This window comes from Artibeus jamaicensis, unplaced genomic scaffold (assembly GCF_021234435.1).
Source record: "Artibeus jamaicensis isolate MK-2021 breed Jamaican fruit bat unplaced genomic scaffold, CSHL_Jam_final scaffold_916, whole genome shotgun sequence".
NCBI classification, from domain to species: Eukaryota; Metazoa; Chordata; class Mammalia; order Chiroptera; family Phyllostomidae; genus Artibeus; species Artibeus jamaicensis.
Window position 1 is genome coordinate 15,082,226 of NW_026522059.1, and position 20,087 is coordinate 15,102,312.

The 20,087-nt window shown below is 38.7% G+C and overlaps 1 protein-coding gene across 2 annotated transcripts; it reads right to left on the reverse strand.

Annotated features, from left to right (window-relative positions):
- Positions 1–2,463: 2,463 nt before the first annotated feature.
- Positions 2,464–19,265, reverse strand: MED30 (mediator complex subunit 30). Of its 2 annotated transcripts, none has more exons than XM_037146383.2 (4): positions 18,929–19,265; positions 11,873–12,031; positions 9,844–9,948; positions 2,464–2,857 (listed from the first exon to the last, which is right to left on the reverse strand). In XM_037146383.2, exons 1-4 carry the CDS (start codon positions 19,103–19,105, stop codon positions 2,762–2,764), a joined length of 537 nt encoding a protein of 178 aa, XP_037002278.1. In that variant the 5' UTR covers positions 19,106–19,265; the 3' UTR covers positions 2,464–2,761. The 2 variants fall into 2 exon arrangements, with proteins under 2 accessions (XP_037002278.1, XP_053517162.1); XM_053661187.1 differs by lacking the exon at positions 2,464–2,857 and adding an exon at positions 4,678–9,569.
- Between the last annotated feature and the right edge of the window lie 822 nt (positions 19,266–20,087).

Here is a 20,087-nt window from a genome sequence, read left to right on the forward strand (position 1 = left end):
TAACAGTGCCAAGGGATCTGATGTCTAAATGATCGGGGCCTTAGGTTTCCAAATCATTTTGAAGATAATGTCATTACTAGGATGCTGGCACTTTCGTTTTATTTTTTTCCCTCAGCTCTTTCCTGTCTGTGCTTTAACCCAGGCAGACCACGGCCCGACAGAATCCCACTGCAATGAATGGGAACAGCTGCAAAACCCCAAAAGCAAACAAACAAAATGAAAAACAGCTGCAAAGAAAAAACTGTCAACACAGAATTCCACAAACTCAGAAAAATTAATTTTTTAATAGTCAGTGATGCATTTGGTTTTCTGTAAACTTTTGGGATTTTAATGTTTGAGAATTGAATAACTCATATCTGACGCATCGTAACCGTGAACATCAGTGGAGTGTGGTTGCCATTATTCTTGCATTTTTCTGGTTGGTGTCCTTTCTTTCTAATAATATTTGTTCCCTGGTCAGGAGCTCTTCCATGACTCCCACATCCAATTCCTGGCCACGGAGATGGGCTTACAACCCAGGTTTAGGTCAGTTTAACCCATCTACACAATTGTTCCCAAGTTTGACTAGATGACTGAAGTTGCGCTGATCAGGGTCCATTTGAGTTTTCAGATTACAGTGTGGGCATGGCCCAGCCCCTGGGGCATGGACAGAAAAGATGTGAAGGTCAGCCGGTGGAAGCCGCCTTCCCCACGGTTTGGGGAAGGCCTGTCTGCAGCAGGAGAGAATACAGCAAAGAGAGAGAAGCAGAAATTAGGGGTGGGCAGAGAGAACCCTAGGACATTGAACCTGGGTTCCACTTCCTGAAGCTTTGGCCCCTGCAGCTTTTGATGGCTGAGCTCTTCTCCAAAATCCTTTCTTGCTCCAGGAACTAATACATCCCCTTTTTGGCTTAAGCCATCCTGAACTGGTTCCGAACATTGTGTCTAGAATTCCAACACAGAATATAAAATCAACAAACCCCACCTATCCTTTTCAGACAAGAAGACTGAGATTGACTTGCCCAAGGCCACACATCATGATTGAACTGTTCCTTTACTCTTCAATCTATTGGCATGCTCTCCTTCGAGAAAGACCTGAAACTGAGTTATGCGGGGGGGGGGGGGGGGGGGGTGCTGTGTGTTTAATAACCAACACTTTCATGGCTGGGCCCAAGCAGACTTGTGAGTAACTGGGTAAACCATGTCGGTTCTGAGGGCTGAGAACAAACATACCCTCTCAGAATTTGCAGCTATAGCCCTGTAGCTGAGTGTAGCTGTGTTGATGGCTCCACAGTAGAAATATTCTCTATTGAACAAAGGTCCAAAAGACGTGATTTCAACACTGTATCATCAAAGCAGTTGAATGTAATAATTAAAACAACAAAAAATTAGGTTAAAACATGTTTTACAACTGCTTGAGGTATCAACACCCACTCTCTGACGAATGTGCAGTTAGAGGGTATAATGATGCTCAGATGGTTTGACTTCTCTGTGATTCTGCTGCTTGTTATAGGTGGGAATCTGCGTAACTTAAGAAATTTCACTGCCGTGGCCAGCTAGCTCAGTTGGTTAGACCATCATCCCCATGTGCCAAGGTTGTGGGTTTGGTCCCCAGTTGGGACACATCCAGGAACCAACCAAAGAATGCATAAGTGAGTGGAACAACAAATTGATGCTTCTCTCTCTCAAAGCAATGAAAATTATTTCAGAAGTTTTACTTATTTTTTAATAAGCAGCATTTGCATACACTATCAATCCAAAGGTCCAAATACAGCCACCTGGGTCCCCCCCCCCACACACCCAGAGGAAGCCATTTCCTCTGTACCTTCCAGAGAAACGTCATCCATACACAAGAAACATAAAATAGCAGCATTTCCCAGAGAGAAAGCACCCAGGCCAGGACGGGGGAGCTTCTGGACCAGGCTAGGAAAGCCCTGGCTGAGAAGAATCGACTGTCTTACTGGAGGACACTACAGTCTGAGAGACCAGCTTCTGCAGGCAAACCTGTAAGGGACGTACTGCTGACCAGCAACTAGTCTACGACAGCACCTGTCATATAGAGCTCTCTCGCCTAAAACTCCAAACTCTGCTGTTTCCAAAATGCGCTCAGTATTAAGGTCTATCTGCAGACTCAGGGAATTGCTTCTTGACCTAAAGCAGGTAGCAAATAAGCACACAGTTGTGACTTCAGTTTGTACCAGCTTCTAATTATGTTTCCCTTTAGAGACAGATGATTCTATTCAAGACCAAACACTTGGAGAACATGGTAAAAGAAATCCCCACCTACTTACAGTGATATACAAGTTAACTACTTTCTCATTTTAACATGTTTGGGACTCAACTGAATTTAAAAAATTGAGCTGAAATGTAAGTCACATATTTAATTTTAATTAATTTGTACCAGATTGATACTTTCATCTGCAGAAAGTTTAAACCTTTAATTTTCTCCTAAAAGCTTAATGAAATTAGCAAAACCACCATTGATCAAATTAAAAAATTTATTTACAAAACTTAATTTTGCTTTAAAAAAAAACAATCATTCAATTCATGAAGATTAACCAAAACACAAACCCTATCAAAATTTATTATAATGATCTTTCATAGAATCAACAGCTTACAAAGACTGCCAATGAATACTTTAATGTAAAACCACACTGTAAAATAAGAACTTTAATTCCAGTGACTAGAATACAAACACATAAATAGTCTTCTTCAAAGGGAAAACATACTTGAGGGAAAAAAATGGTGTAACATGTGTGAAACAGGAAGTTTAAATATCAGTTTAGTTCCTCATCGCCAACATGGCGTTTATATCCCAGATGAGATTTCGTAATTGGTCCATAATTTGCTTCAGCTGTTGATTCTTCTGCTTGAGTTTCTGTAGAAACAAAAGAATTGATCAAAAATGGAATATAAATCTTGAAGGTCAAAGATTAAAAGTCGTCAGCCAGGGCTCTGGACAGAAGGTCTCACTCAGTCCCTTTCTGGCCACTCTCACTAAAAGGCCTGCCGAATTCTAACTCAGCCCACGGAGGCCTGGCTCCAGCCTTCACCTCCCTTTACTCATCTATTTCCACCTTCAGAGAAAATAACGTAAATGTTTACCTGTTGGAAGACCTAAGCAGATGGCTTTTCGAAGAGGCAGTGCATTATAATGGTCAAGAGCACAAACTGCAGAGCCGAACTCTCTGGCTTTAGACTCGGCTCCTTCACCGAATGTATGACGTTGGCCAGATTACTTAACCTCCAGGTGCCTCCGTTTCCACATCAGAAAAATGGGGACAATAATGGAACCACCTACCCCCAAAGAGTTGCTAGGAGGATTAAACGACGTGACTCACGTGAAGTGTTAGAACTGTCCATGAAGAAAAGAAAGTGTAATAAAAATGCAGTGCCTGGCGCCACCAGTCTTTCTGGTATGTGGCAGACGCCGCCAATGGCCTAAACGTGAAGCGGTCTACTGCTAATTCTGAAAACTGCAGACCAGACGGCCCCGGCCCTGACCCCGATGCACCCGTAACAGCCCAGACCTGCTGGCCTCCCTGCACACACAGCACATCTCTATATCTCTGGGTCTGGGGTTCGACTCGACTGTAGTTTATACGCTTCTTTCTACAAATCCTTTCCTCAAACCCTATGCATCAGTCACACAGACACAAGCAATGAGAAACAGTAAGTGCAGAGAATGAATAATGGCTTCCAGGTGGTTCAGAGCCAGCTGCCCTGGCCCCTGAGACAGCCCGCCCCTCACTGGCGGAGAGGTCAGCTGCCCTGGCTCCACTGTCAATTCTCATCTTTCAGGAGGGAAGGGGAGAAGAGCTACTGAATAACAAAAGAAAGAGAAGGAATGTGAGTTGATTTTTAAGAAGATCTTACTTGAATTAGTACCTTCTGACATACTTTGAATATGAACATTTTGAAGTTTCAGAACTTCTCCCTGGAATGGAATTCTGAGCCTGTGACACATCCTGTTCCTTAAACACTGGCTCTGGGTTAGGCATTGCAAGGGAAGAAAAAGGAATGAGGAACAGTCCCTGCCTTGAGGGAACTCAGCATCAAGCAAGAGGAAGATGGTGCCCGGACGACTGGACTACAGGCGAGTAGGCAGACGGGGAGGGAGAGCAGCAGAAGCTGTGGCACCGCCAAACACGGACAGGCACTGCCTCCGACCGGCAGGGGGGCAAACATGGAAATGGTCTTTGTCTGGGGGGCTGGAAAAACTTGTGGCAAGCGAGAACCCTTTGGGCTTGGTAGAGGGTAATAAGACCCATTCACATTCTTAAAGGAGAAATGCAATTTAAATCACAATGAAAAAAGGTTAACTGGGCAAGTGTGTTATATGGATTCTCCTATAAATTTCAATGGTAACAAGTCTGTGTCCATCAGAAAGAGGAAAAGATTAAGTTTTGGGAACAGCTGAAAACCATGAAAAGGCCAAGTCGGGTGAAATAAACTCAGTGATCACAATTTCAACGTAAATTAAGGAGTAATTAGAAGCGATAAGATTATACTCTTACATGGTTAAAAACGGCCTTTGAACTCAGTATCAAACAGAGTTACGGATGGCCGCCACAGTGGCTGCTGCAATCACTGCACAGCTTACCAACACGACCATGTTCAAGAGTACTCATTCGGAAACAGAAATTCTGAAACACTTGTTTAAAAAACATTGACCTCATTAATTCTTAAAAAGAAGTGTGACAACTAAAAAGAATGTAGGATATTTTCATGGTAATACTCAACTATAGGCAGTAATAAAAATAAGTTTTTAAAAGTATGATATACAGAGTGGGTGAAAATAGGTTTACAGTTCATATGGAAAATAATACAATAATCAATAAATAATATTAAGAATAAACTGTCTCAAGTACTCACAATTATAAATCTACTTTTGTCCCACTCTGTGTTGTAAGGCACTTGAATAGTTTCTCAAAGATGCCACAAAGTTTTGTGGGGTTTTTTTTAATTGATTAATTTTGAGAGAGGAAGGAAGAGAAAGAGAAACAATGATTTGTTTTTACTTATTTATTCATTCACTGGTTGTTTCTTGTATGTGCCCTGACTGGGGAGTGACCTGCAACCTTGGTGCTTGCGATGACAGATGCCACAAAGTTTTAAATTAAAAAAATTAGCATACATGTAAACTATCCAGAGCAAAAACACATCATGAAACTATCAACAGGAAAGCTGACAGTTCTGTTTATTAGTGGTTAAGTTGTAAATGAATTTTCATGACATGATACAGAATTTAATATATAGTCTTGCCACTGATTGATTTTAACAGAGGCTGACAGCTGCTTTTATGATCCAAATCCATCAGCTGTGCCTCATTTGTTACATTAACAGGTGAATGTGTAAGCAGAGTAATACTTTAAAAAATAGGTTTATGCCAAATCATGGCATGTAACTTAATATTCATATAAAGTCTGTGACAACTGGTCAAAAATGTTTTAATTTCTAAATGCATGGACTGAGTTATATTTCAAACCTGAGAAAAACTACCCACGTTATCTTTCAATTTCATTTTACCATCAACAGAATAGTTTTAAGCACAACAGAACTCATTCTGATGTGCTTAAAACATATACAATAGTCTCAAACAAGTGTTCATTCTTTACTTGGGTATCAGGGCTTATGGATTCCAGAATAAGAAAAATACTTAAATGAGCCAAAACCCTGATGACTGACACTGAGCCACTCTATCTTCTGATGATTTACATCAAATACCAATTATACACTTCGTGCTCCAAAGGTGCATGGCATTCTGGGACCGCACAGTTGGTTAGAAACCCACGTATCACGCAGCCTCAGCAGTAAACATGCCCATCAGTGTCTTTCATACAGTTTCAAGAACACAACAATACAGTAATATTCTGAAAATGACCAAATGAGGGCCAACTGAGGGATATGTAAAACCACTTACTTAATGACACTTATTTGAAATAAAAAGAAAATATATGCTGTAATAAAATTCTAAATGTTTTTAAGAATGTCAGGAATATAATTTTATTACTGGTTTTACAGGTCCATTAAGCAACTTATCCACTTAATACAAGCAAAAATGCCAATATATTAATATGGCCCAACAGTTTTGTTTTCGGAAATACCACATCAGGAAGTGAGTATGTGAAAGGGGACAAGTGGCAGAGAGCACACCTGCGGGGTCCCGGGAGAGACGCCCACACTCGGCCCAGAGCAGGTCTCCGTGGAGTGAGAAAGGAGGCCTGTTCATGTGCTGTAGCCCCACTCCTTCATTTTTGCATCTACTTCCCTTGTCTTTGGGGTCAAGTACACAAAAGCTCCTCTGAGATTAAGATCCAAAAGTTAGTGCCTATGTTTTCTTCTATATATTTTATTACTTCAGGTCTTCCATTCAAGTTTTTAATCCATTTTCAGTTAAATTTTGTATACAGTGTAAGATAATCCAGTTTCATTCTTTGGCATGTGGCTGTCCAATATTCATTCCCAACAACATTTATTGAAAACACTTTCCTTTCTCCATTACACATTCCTGGCCTCTCTGTCAAAACTTAGTTGTCCAAATAAAAGCGGGTTTATTGCTGGGCTCTCATTTCTATTCCATTGGTCTACATGTCCTTTTCCTGCCAACCATAGTGTTTTGATTAGCTTTGTGGTATATAGTCTTAAGTCAGGAAGTTTGATTAATTCTGGCTTTATTCTTTTTTTCTTAGCATTGCTTTGGCAGTTAGGGTCTTTTGTGGTTCTGTATAAATTTGAGGACTTTCTGTTCTATTTCTGTGAAAAGTGCCATTGGGATATTGATAGGAATTGTATTAAATATAGATTGCTTTGGGTAATATGGATATTTTAACAATTCTTCCAATTCATTAATGCAGAATACACTTATTTAGTTACTTTATTATTGTTGAAACTATTCCAGATGTCCCTGTTTCCCCCCATTTGCCCTCCAGTCACCCCCACGCTGTGCAGACTATCTTTCCATTTCTGGTTTCTTTCAACAGTGTTTTCTAGTTTTCCGTGTATACAAGTCCTTCCCTCAAGTTTATTCCTGGGTATTTTATTCTTTTTAGTCATTGCTATAAATGAGACTATTTTCTTCATTTCTGACATTTCATTATGAGTATACAGAAACCCAACAGCTTTTTGTATATTGATTTTATATCCTGCAACTTTACTGTGCCTACTGTTTTTAATAGTTTTTGGTAGTAAGATATTTTTGATCACACACTCAAAGTATCACCATATTCCCATCATATGAAAGGTCTTTTTAAAAAAGTCCAGAGTCACTTATTTCTAAGCCATCAAACTGGATTAAAAAGAGGAACTTAAAGAAATGAAAAGCGAAATGAAACATATAGTAGAAAATTACAGCTTTCTGAATTTACACAAGGTATACTTTCTGAATTTATACTTATTTTTCATGTCATAAGATCCTTTCTGGCAGAGAACTAAATGTCACATTATCTGGCACTCTGATATTCTAGTTAATGTTACGATGGTACTTTACTTATATATATTTCAATGTGTTTTACAAAAATATCCTATTACAGAGGAAAAGGAAAGAGAACACATCTATTGTGAATCAATACATAGATTATCAATAGAAATATAACACTCCCTAGTAAATGCTGCCTCACCTCTGGACTACCAAACACAGTTTCTACTCGTGATCTAAATTAAGTTGCCCATCCCCTGTATCCCCTACCAGTTATCTGCTGTGAGCTTTCAATGATCATTCCTTACTGCCAAATTTGCTGGAAATAGCCTTCTCAATTTGCATTTCTCCTTTTTAAAAAAATTATAAACCTTTACTTTATAAAATCTATCCATCTTTTTCCTTTCTCCTTAGTTTTGATACTGTGATACATCTTTTTTCAACTTTCCAATATTTTATTTTGCAGGTCTTATTTTCTACTCTGAAATTCATCTCAACATCTGGTGTAATATAAAAGCTAGGTTAATTTCTTCCCAAAGCTTCTACTCTTAAAGACCAATTTTCCACCAAATCCCTCTTCCGTCATATTAAATTCTCATACACAATGAGAAGATTACTTTCCTGGCTATTATCTTACTAATCTGTCTATTCTTGTTCCAGTATTTCACACTTACTGTTTTTTTATTATGCTTCATATTACATTTTAATTTTTAATGTGAGCAGTGTTGATGTATTACTCTTACCAGTATTTTCTTTGATATTTAGTACATTCTGAAGAAAAGATTTCCATCTAGATTGCGTTTCAATTTGGTTTTTGACTGGTATTACACTTAAGTCTTATTTTCTTATTTTTGTGTACTTTTAAGAGAATACCTATTTGGATTTGGATTTTGACTACACTAAAACTGTGAAATTCAGTGGCACCTCAGTTCTCAAACTTAATTCATTCTGGAAAACTGTGCGAGAAGCAATGTTTGGTCTTTTGGTTCAAAGACCAAATCTCCCTTGTCACCCGAGAGAGGTATGACTGAGCATACAGCTAGCAGCATTAAAGGGTGGTCGGGCTGAGAATCAAGGACTGAAGTTTGGTTCAGCAACCGGGGAATGGTGTCTGTGAGTGACTGGAGGACAAGCGCAGTGTTCGAGAACTGAGGTTTGACTATGATCAAGACGGGCCTGTTAAAATTATGGATTGGCCACAGAAGAACTCAGTATGTTCTTCTAATTATTCAAAACTTCTTTATGTATCTTAATAAGTGTAATCGTACATATTGAGATAAATCCTAATTACTAATATTTGTTGTTACAATTATGAATAGGATCTTTATTTGGTTTAATCAATATAAGAGGATGGTAGTATCTTTTATTAAGCCTTTTTAATGAACTTATTGACTGCAGCTGTTTACCGAGTTTCTTTTTGCTTAACAAGCTTGATATATAATATAAATATAAGCTTAACAAACTTAGTAAGCTTGTATATATTATAACCCGTTTCCAAAGTTTGTTTCTTTTTGTATTATCTGTAACTTCTAAAATACTAAATATAGTCATGTAGGACACCTTATTTTATGCCTGGAAAATTATGAAAAATCCTGGACATTCATCTGAAAGAAAAAGCCTTAAAAAGAAAAGATACCATCAAGTTTTCTTTAAATCAACATTTGAATTTTATCAAATGCCTTTTAGATTAGAGAAAAAAATTTTTTTCAATTTAGCCTGCTGACATTACATATTAGATATATCCTCGTATGACTCAAAAAGTCCTCTTTGTGATGCATTAATACCTTGCTTCATTCCATTAACTGGAAATAAAATTTCAGGAGTGGGATCGGGGGATACGTGTATGAAAGTGTGAGATGGGTAGTTTTATTTATTGTGCTACTGGGTAGGTTCTGGTATGCTTGGGCCATGTTTGTATCACAGAAAGAACAGACAAGTTTCCTTATTTCTCCATATATATTTCATGAGAACTATCTGATTATCTTCTGAACTTCTGAAGGTATCAGCAATAAATACATTCAAGTTCAGAACTCTTCCTGGAGGAGACAGGGTAATGCTTTGATGATAACTCTTCATTTCCTACTCAAGTGTTGAGACGTTCACACTTCCCGTTTGTCAGTTTTTATCACTGGCCGCTCCAAACGCACCTGCCATAAACTAGAAAGCTGGAATTCTGTTTCGAAGGGAGAAAAGGAAATGGGTCTTGAGTGAGCGCCTCTGAAGCTTTCCTAAGAGCTTCGCTGCGTGCATTTTGCAATCTCTCTGCTGACTACTCTGACGACATTTCTGCTTACCTTTGAGTTCTTGGTTGTCCTCTGAGTTAAATTTGCCACTCAAACCATTTCATGTAATTGTACAATTCAAAATATGTTTTCCAGTTACATCAGACTCCCTTGTAAATCCTGTCAGTAATTCTGAAACATAAAGTGGACAGAGTAACCACTCACTTTATTCACTTCAGCAATTTCTCGCCTCTCCTCACTGGCAAAACGAGGCGGGCCAGCCCGGTCATCGTTCTTCGAGCCATCTTCTTCCACGTATGGGATAAGTTGCTGGAAGCAGCACAGACAGTTACAAGTCAGAAAGACAACACAGAATTTCCAATTACGCTGGTATACATACTTAGATTAAGGGAAATTTTTACACTTTTAGTAGTGTAAAAATAAATTTCAATTTAGGTGATTATCTAAAATAACAACATTAGAAGTTTATCTTTTCAGTGTATTCTGTACATCAGTTTTTCAGGTTTCTTTTTGCAAAGTAGCCATTATAACCCTAGTTGTCACATACAGTTAAGTAATAGCCTTGCCTATTCATTCAATCGGCAACTGTTTAACTGCCAGACACCAGGTGAGATGCTGCAAAAATAATGACAAGTAAGTTCTGATTCCTGCACCTGCAGAACTGGTGGTGCAGGCTTTCTTGCATCCATACTTGAAAGAAAGGAACTTCATGGATGTGCATTATATAAATGTCATTTACTTGCTGTGTAGAACGTAAGTATCTATGCAAATTCTTAGATGTCTTAACTTTCTCCCAACCAAAAGAAGTTATATTTTCGGGGGGGTTTTGGCAGGAGAAAAAAATGTTTATAGCAATGAAACTTCTAGCAGAATTGTAATGAAATATTCTGGTTTGTGATGACGTTTATTTGATGAAGCCCCTCATAGGAGGGACAGACTTCGGGAATTATCTAGTCTCGGCCATCTACACTGATACAGGAACAGGCCCCGGGTAAATGATTGGCACAACCAGGCGTCATCTGACTAAACTTCTTCCAATTCCTGGGACAACGAAAACCTACCCACAGCCACTCCCTCCTTTCCTCTCTCCTTCCAGAGACCTGTCCTTCCTCCCAAAGCCCCATCAGTCTCCACTCCTGTGCTCCGAGTCGTCCGCCCCGCTGTCTCTATCACTTGTCCCCCTCCCAACCTCTCCCTGCTGTTGCTTCCTTTAGCATCCGAACATGTTCTGATTTCTCCCATGTGGAGGAAGAAAACACCTTGACTCTGTCCCTCCTTCCATCTACTGCTGCTTTCCTCTCTTGCTTTTTATCAGAGCTTCCTTAAAAATGGACATCCACCTGCTGCCTCCAGTTCCTTATTTCCTGTTCAATCTTCAGCCCACAGTGATCTGACTTTTTGTTGCTACCATGTCACTGAAGCTCTGCTCAAATATACTAACAGTTCTGCTCCAGCAAAATCTACTGGACAGTTTTATCCCTAATGCTCCTTGACTTCTCTGCAGCCTCTGACAGTCTGTCAGCCACACTTCTGATCTTTCTCCAATGTCTTTGATCACTTCTTTTCAGGCTGTTCTGAGTTTAGCCATTCTTTGTTCATCCTTACATGCTGATCACTCAAAAAGGAAGCACTGATCACATGAAATTGTTCTTTACACAGAGCGAGAGAGCATCCAAATCTCCCTGGCTGCCTTTGGTGGTGGAGATAAAACTTGTCAACAGGAAAGGGCCATCTATAACAATGTCATATACTTAACTGAACTATATCTATGATTCAAGGTTAAATTTACAGAATATATTTTAAAACTAGAGTGATTCACTAAGCTAATCTAAATTATTAATGATGAAAATATAACCTTTACTCATAAAGAACTCACATGAAAATAATTTTAAAAGCATTGGACAATACTATTAAAACTATTTAAAAAGAAATTATGCACAGATTTAATTAAAAAGAAAAAAATGAAAAAGAAAATTGTGACAGACAACCCTCTGATTCCAGTAACAAAAATTCACTAGCAAGCCTGTATATCAGTCTACAAAAAATTACTAGCATGAAAATACAGTATTGTCTACACATATATATTCTACATATATTTATATCATATTTTCACCTGATATAGCTCAAAATCTGGAAATACTGCAAAAATTGGAGAAAGGAGAGGAGAAGAAATTGCAAATGCCTGAGACTGTCTTACATCTTCATTCACCCTCCCTCTACCACTAGAACTCACCTCCACTGGAATGGGGTCCATCCCCCCGCAGTTTTCATTGCATTTGTCATAGACCAAGCGCAGCTTCCGGAACAGAATGGAGAGCTGGCGAAGATGATCCTGGAGCTTCGCCAGCCGATCTTGATATGTTCCAGTGTGGTACGTGACACCATTCGGGAGCTTATTGGGCAAAAGAAGACAAAACAGAAAGCAATGAAAATTAAGATTTTTCTCTATGTAAAGCTGACAATTTTTAAGCACTGCATAAAGGAAATAACTCCTCACAGGTAACAAGTGCAACTCTAAGAATTTAGGAGTAACTAGTGTTCATTTCCTCGCTCATTAGCATCCTATTTCAGTGATGTAAACAGACTTAGAGAAAGCTTGGTGAGAAGCCCCTCTGACCAGGTGAAATACTTTTCCCTGCTAACTTTTTAAGTCTAGTATAACCTTTAAAAATGTATAATTTTAATACTACTTGCTACTACATAAAAGCAGCAAGCAGCTGAACTTAACTAGGAAGTTAAAAATAAAATGAAATTTAAAAAGGAAAAGAAATAAATGAAGACAGGACTTCACAGCCGAAGAAAAGTAATGATACGCTGCTTGTGTTGCAAAATAATCCCAAGACACCTTAACTCTGATAAAATAATTAAGATGCTCAGGGCACACAAGGAAATATAAAGCTGTCACCCAAAGTTTCACTTTAAAAAGAATATATAGCAGGAGACACAGGTGTACATAGATCTAAACATAAAGATCAGTAATAAATTTTACAAGTAACTGATCATAAACTGTCTTGGAAGCTTATGCATTTTTAACTTAGGAATTTTACCAAGGGAAGCCAAATGTATATTTTGAAATGATAAAATTGCAGATAAATGAAAATTGATCATTATTTATTTAGAAATTATAGCTAATTATATGCCACTTGTGCCTCGTGGAAACTCAGGAAAGAAATCTTCCTTTCTCTGTACATCTTTACATTTTACTCCCACAATCTCATCTGTAAAAATATTCTACTGTAAAAATCAACAACGTTTACATACCATTTTCTGCTATACAAGGTGCTGTCATTATAAGCACTGACCCTTACCCTTGTCTTGGGGATTAAAGGGACACAACTATTCAATACTAAGTTCATTTTTTTCTTTGTGAAACAGATGAAGAGACAGTGCAAAAAAAAAGTGCATGACACAATGTTTGGAGAAAAAAGGAAACAGGACAAACTATGATCACAAGTTGGTAAAACCATAAACCTGAAAAAATTGAAAAAAAAAAAAAAAAGACTGGGAAGGCTTACCTAGTTGATGAAAGATATTCTAGGGAAATAGGCTTAAATAATTTCTCACTTTCAAATTTTCTATAATATAATGGGTTATAAGTTAAGGAGATGGATCTTCTGAAATTACTTAAAATGAGATATTGTTAAGATTTTCAGAAATTCCTAAGCTTATAACATTCTGAGGACAATGCCTCAAAGAAATGTGATAAAAAATATCAAAGGCTGAATTAGTAAAAATAGATTAAAGGAGAAAGGCATTAAAAGTTCACCGTCCAGTACAATGGAGAATTTCTCTTTATAAGCTTTCCAATTTATGAACTTTCACGAACACAATCAAAGAAATGTTTCAAAGGAGCTGTGCTCTCCTGTTTGGGTGATAATAAGGAGTTTGATTTTATCTTACATACAGAAGCACTGTGTACCTTTATTATGGCATTTACTAGATTTATAACTGCCCATACTTTTTACTTAGTGAAGGCTAGAACTTACATTTGTATCTCTGTATTTGGAAGTGTACTCCCAAACAGAAGGTTTTAAAGTACAGTATGAATTATTTTACTTTAATGAGTTATTTTCCCAATAAATCTATACTTAAAATTCACTTAGAAGTGTGTATTTACAAGAAGTCCTAATAATTTTTTTCACAAAGGAAAACAAAATCATTTTGAAATGCAAAGAATCACCCTCCTTAAATTCACTTACTTAGGACGTTTGGGTATTAGTTTCCATATACTACATCAGCTCCTCAAAGAAGGGAATAATTCATGCAAAAAATTATTACACACACTTCCTGTGTCAGGAGGCACTGTTCTAGAAGCTGGGGTAGAGCAGTGAACACGAGAGACAAGGTGCCCGTACTGAGTGTAAGTTGTTACAGTGCCTAAGATCCCTTGCTATACACTGTAGTGTACAAGTTTAGCTGAAAAGCTCATCAATAATCATTTCTGTCATGAATGCTGGTGAAGATCCATAAATATGCTCACACCCCACAAAGCAAAAAGGCATTCAACTGAATTCAATATCCATTCTTAAAACAAATATAAAACTCTTCATAAACATTCCCCAGTGATAAGACACATTTATCTCAGTCAACAAGTCAGCACCATGATTAATATGCAAATATAAAAGCATTCTCAGTGAAGCTGGGACGGAACAGGATGTCTGCTAGAATCACTGACACTACTAGTGACCATCATTCTGGAGGCACTGGCCAGTGCAATTAGAAAAAGAAAAAAGGTTGAAACATTAAAAAAGGAGTTGTATAATCGCCACTACAAGTAATATGATAACATGTTAATATTAAGAAAATAATTCATGAAGGAGGTGGGTACAAAGATAATGTTTAGAAAATGATACCTTTGCTTTCATATATAAAAAACCAAAGAAAATGAGAAAAGAAAAAGACTCCATTTATAACAACAGCAATAAAGATAAAATATCTAGCAATGAACTTTAAAGATACCAAGATAAAAATGAAAACTTAAAACACTTCACGGGGGCACAAAGGAGGACATTCCATGTTCTTGGTTATTAAGACTCAACATAAAACTGGTGTCAGATCTTTCCAGGTTAAATGAACCAATTAAAAATATGAACAGGTTGTTCCTACAGTTCAACAAGCTGATTCTGAAGTACATGTGGAAAAACAGGCAAGAATTGCTATGGAAATTCTGAAAAATAACTAACACATTACAGAGCCTCAATAAATAGAAGTCAGACATTAATACACAGAGACAGGCAGCTAAGTGAATAGAACATAACATTCAGAAAAAGACCGACTGGTTTCTATAAAGGAGCATCTGAAATCAGTGGGGAAGGAAATGATTATTCAATCAACCTTTGGAAGAAGTGAGGCCAGGGCCATACCTCCCACTTTATTGTAGGCTAAATTCCACCTAGATCAAAGTTTTAAATGTAAAAATTAAAGCAAAAGTTATATGAGGAGAGATGTTGAAATTCATTGAAAATAGGAAAAATCTAAAGTAGGCTTTTCCCAACAAACGATCAGAGATCTAAGAATGTAACTGGCTGTGTCACAGCCTAGTCGTTGGTCTTGGTCAGGGCACGGTGGCATAAACCGATACAACCCCCCACAGAAGGCAGTGTTTCAAAGTAAATAGAATTATAGAAGCACAGAGCCATACCCGAGAATTTATTCCACAGGTACACTCGTGCGTGTCTGTAGGAGGTTATTCACTGAAGCCTAATAGAGGTTTAAAAGCAACGTAAATGCTCTTCACTAGAGAACTGATTAAATAAATTACAGTATTTCCATGCAGCGAATTACTATGCACTTTAAAAAGAAAGAAATTGTTTTCTGTATGAATATGAATAGACTCCAAAATATACCAAATGAAAAAAGGTGCAGAATGGTGTGTGTAATACACTGTTATCTGTGCAAAAGGGAGGGCAGGGTAAGAACATACACACACATTTGCTGAGACTTGCCTAGAACATATGGAAAGCTGCACAAGAAGAGCGATAAAGACCATTGACAACCATCGCTGGTGGGGAAAGGCGTAGAGAGCTGGCAAAGAGGGATGGGGGACAACGCTCACCGTAATGTCCTTTTGTATTTCCGAATTTTGAATGTACTTTATATTCAAAGAAGTTATTTTAAAGATGTAAAGGATAATAAAATAGAACCAAAGCAACACTTTTTACACAGGGATTCTCAGCTGGGATCTAAGGCTCCTTGGGGAGACATCTGTTAATCTCCTTGATGTTTTATTCAAGTTGTGTATATACGCCTTTTTCTCAGAAGAGAGTCCATAGTTTCCATCCCATTCTCAGGAAGCGAAAGGACACCGAATAAAGAACCACTTATCTAAAACAAAGTCTGCTTTTCTGGCACTTCGTCATCCTTCTTGATTAGCAATATGTAAGATAATTTTTAAAAGTTGAATACTCATGAAATTATACCAATGAATAAGTTATATGTAGTCCTCTTTGCACCACCATTTCTTCTGGAAAGTGGAGCACATGGTGGTTTCTTTTGTAGCCGATTATAATGTGCTCCAAAGGGTCTTAGATGAGCAGATGAGTTGAACTTCAGAACTCACACTAACAAGAGCCACAAAGAAATATTGGTCACTGTCAGTCTCTTGCAAATTGGTTTTGAATACGTGTCCACAGGTAATCTAGTTACTGATACTTTTTGGAAATGTTATTTATTTTTTCTGTGTTGGCCATGGATGTGCATTATCTATCTCTTTAATATTGTAAATTGTTTGGCAGCAAGTTAGTCCTAAGTACTTACTATAACGAGATTGACAGGAAGAGCTACCAGCCAGATGTGAGGCTGGGTAAATACTTCTCTCTCTAAGACTGGGTTTCCTAAACTGTACAGTAGAGATAAAAATACTCCTTAGAACTGCTCTTACAGCAGTGTTCCCGATCAGGGAGAGTACTTGACAAATATCAGCTATTAGTTTTCCAGTCCTAATTCAGTCCTATGCATACAGCACGTTGAAGATGAAGAAATCCATTTTCTATTCACCGCTGGGAATACTCGTATATGGAGGGCTTACTTGAAAGTTCTGTGGTGTGTATACTGATATAAAATGGATTTGGATTTTTTCTGAAGGATTTTCAACCCAGGACTTGGTTTATTATGGGAAGTATTGTTCTCATTACACACTTTTCTAGAACATTTAACATCACAGTATAAAAAGGCAACCATCAAAAACAAAATGCCGCATACACTTTAAAAAACTTCCATGTGGGCTGTCGACTGTGTTGTGTTTGGTGCCCTATAACCTCTGTGTTGTTCAGGGTCAACTGCGCTTGTGAGACATCATTTAATATACACTTTAATCAGTTTAGTTATTAATATATTTTTTAAATTGCCAAAGAGTTCACTTCTCTTGGATTCCCTTTGTATTGCTTCACATCGCCTTATTGGCACGGTCTTAATAGATGTCTATACAACTGAATTACTTTTAAAATCAGGAGAAAAACATATTAAGAACTTAAAAAGGAACCACTCTTTAGTGCATCCATAGAAATAAGAATTCTAAGAGTCCGAAGACTTGGTTTCAAATTTACCTTACAATTGACCAATTTCTGGCAAGTCACTTTACCTCTCTGAATCACAGAATCCTAATCCATAAAACCAGAATCATATCCATATGGGTTATGGAAATGACCCATATGATCCAATGGATATGATCCACTGAACTATCCACAGGGTGATAACCAGAGGGAACGCGGGGTAGAAGAGGGTATAGGGGGGGCCGATGGTGAGGGAAGGAGACTGGACTTGGGGTGGTAAACACAGTGCAATATACAGGTGATGTATTATAGAAGGGTACACCTGAAACCTATACAATTTTATTAATGTCACCACAATAAATTCAATGAAAAATGGCTTAGTAAAATGGTGTTGGAACAAACGGATATCCAATACAAAAAAGTGCACTTGGATCTGTACCTATCATTATGTGAAAAAATTAACTCAATGTGGATTATAGAACTACATGTAAAACCTAAAACTGTAAAACTTCCAGAAGAAAACAAAAGAAAAATTTTGTCACCCTCATTTAGACAAAAATTTCTTAGGTATAACACCCAAAGCAAAATCTGTAAAAACAGTAAGTTGGATTCCATCAAAAATTAAAATGTCTGTTCTTCAAAAGGCAACATGAAGAGAATGGAAAGACAAGCCACAGACTGGAGAAGGCATTTATCTTATGATCCAGCAATTCCACTACTAGGCATTGGCTCACTCGAGAGAAAAGAAACATGTTCACAGGAACGTTTTTAAATGATGTTCACAGGAACATCATTGTAGATGAGCATCAGTAGATACATTTTTTAAAAGATTTTATTTTCAGAGAGAGGGGAAGGGAGGAAAAAAGAGAAACATCAATGTGTGGTTGCCTCTCACGTGGCCCCCACAAGGGACCTGGCCCACAACCCAGGCATGTGCCCTGACTGAGAATGGAACTGGTGACCCTTTGGTTTGCAGCCCGGGCTCAATCCACAGAGCTACACCAGCCAGGCATAGAAGGATTTTTCTAATGACTCCAAAGTGGAAACAACCCAAATGCCCATCAACAGGTGAACATATACCCAAGTTGTAATGGATTCATACAATGAAAGGAACACTATCCAGCAATCAAAAGGAACGAACTATTGATACATGAGAGGAGCCAGACAAAAAATGACTACATAGTGAATGATTCCATTTATACGAAACTCTAGAAAATTTATGGTGTCAGCAAATCGCAAGTTGCCTGTGGATAGAAGGCCGGAAGTAAAAGATTTCAAAGGGACACGAAGAAACTTTTTGGGCTGATGAATGATGGTTTCACAGGTATAAATCTGTCAAAACTTAAAAAAACTGCACTTTACGTCCAATATACCAAAATAGAGCTGTTGTAACAAAAATGGTTAGCAGAATTTGCAGAATCTGAATTCTTCAACTCTTTAGAACCCCAGAAAGTATTTTGCTGGAAAAAGATGAGACGAAAGTCAAAGTAATAAAAACAAAGTAGCAGAGAGTGAAGCCTACCTTTACCTTTGAAGGTGCAAGAGTGTGCCTCATAACTAGAAGCCTGTTTGAATCTAGAACGTGTGGCTTCCGTCGTCCAGAAACTGTTCTGGAAAACACCACCTTTACGGGGCAGACTCCTGGGACAGACCTGTCATTGAGGGACGCTTCTGACGGTAAATGGGGGGACCCATTACGCCCCGCCGACACCCAAAGGCCACGAAACTTCTAAACCGGCGCCCCTTTGTATCCGCTTTCTCCACGCACGCCCAGGAGCGGCGCCCGCCCTCCTTCCCACCTGCATGTTCCTCAGAAGCTGGAAGATCTCCATGGTGCGGTACACGATGTCCTGGACCGTCTCCTGCCCGATCCGGCAGAGCGAGGCCGTGTTGACCTCCCTGGCGGCTTGCTGGGCCTGGGGCCCGGCGAAGGGCCCGGGCGCCATCCCGGACGCAGCCAACGGAGGGGTGGACATGGCGCAACTACGGCCTCAGAGCCGCGGGGCCACAGAAGGAACGTCAGGAGGACCCTCTGGGTGTTTGATGTTGCCGGCCTCGGCGTGAACTGTGGCTTAAAGAACTCCGGCGGCCGGATTTCAAAACAGCGGCAGTGACTTCCGCCCACCGTGACGTAACGCGTCATCAAACGTCATGGGCACCGCCTACTCGGCGAACCCTGGGAAAAGTCTTCGCGTAAAGCCCGCCAGGATTGGGCCGGACGCCCAGGTGGGCGGGACGGACAGGTGAGTAGTCAATCACCGGCTGCATTCGAGCCCTCAAGAGGCGTGGTGCCTGTGTTGGGAGGCAGGTGGGCTTTCCTACAGTTCGTTGCCCGGGTTCCCAGCCATTAGAATTCATTTTGGAGCTCCCGGGTTATTTTCGTTGCTGAGCATTTTATATTAACAAAGCTATGAGGTTTATAGTAGTGTTGGCCTTTTATAAGTAGGAGGCAAGCTCAGAGGGCTAGTTTGACTTTAAGTCGCAGACGACTTGTAAATGGTAACCTATGATTTGAATTTAGAAAACGAAATTCCAGATCTTGCATGCTTACTGTGATCTGACACAGATACCCGAATTGCTACTGGTCCCTGCTCAAACGTCAGTTTATTCGAGAAGTTTTCCCGATTATTTATTAACACTCACTCCCTTTCCTGACATTGGCTCTTATTACTATGTTCTGTATAGTTTTTGGTTTGTTACTTTCTGACTTTCCCTCACCTTATACACACACATTCTAGTCTGCAAACTATGTAAAAACAGGTAACTATGTCTATTTTATTCACTTACAGTATTCTCCATGCTCACTGATCAACACATAGAAAGTGTGTAATAAATACACGTTGAGTAACATTTTACATTATAAAGTTCAAAAAAATTAAAGCCATTCTCCCACTACCTCTGACTGCCCATTTTTCAAAGGGGACCAAAAAGTCAAGAATGTGGAAAGGGTGATAGGCA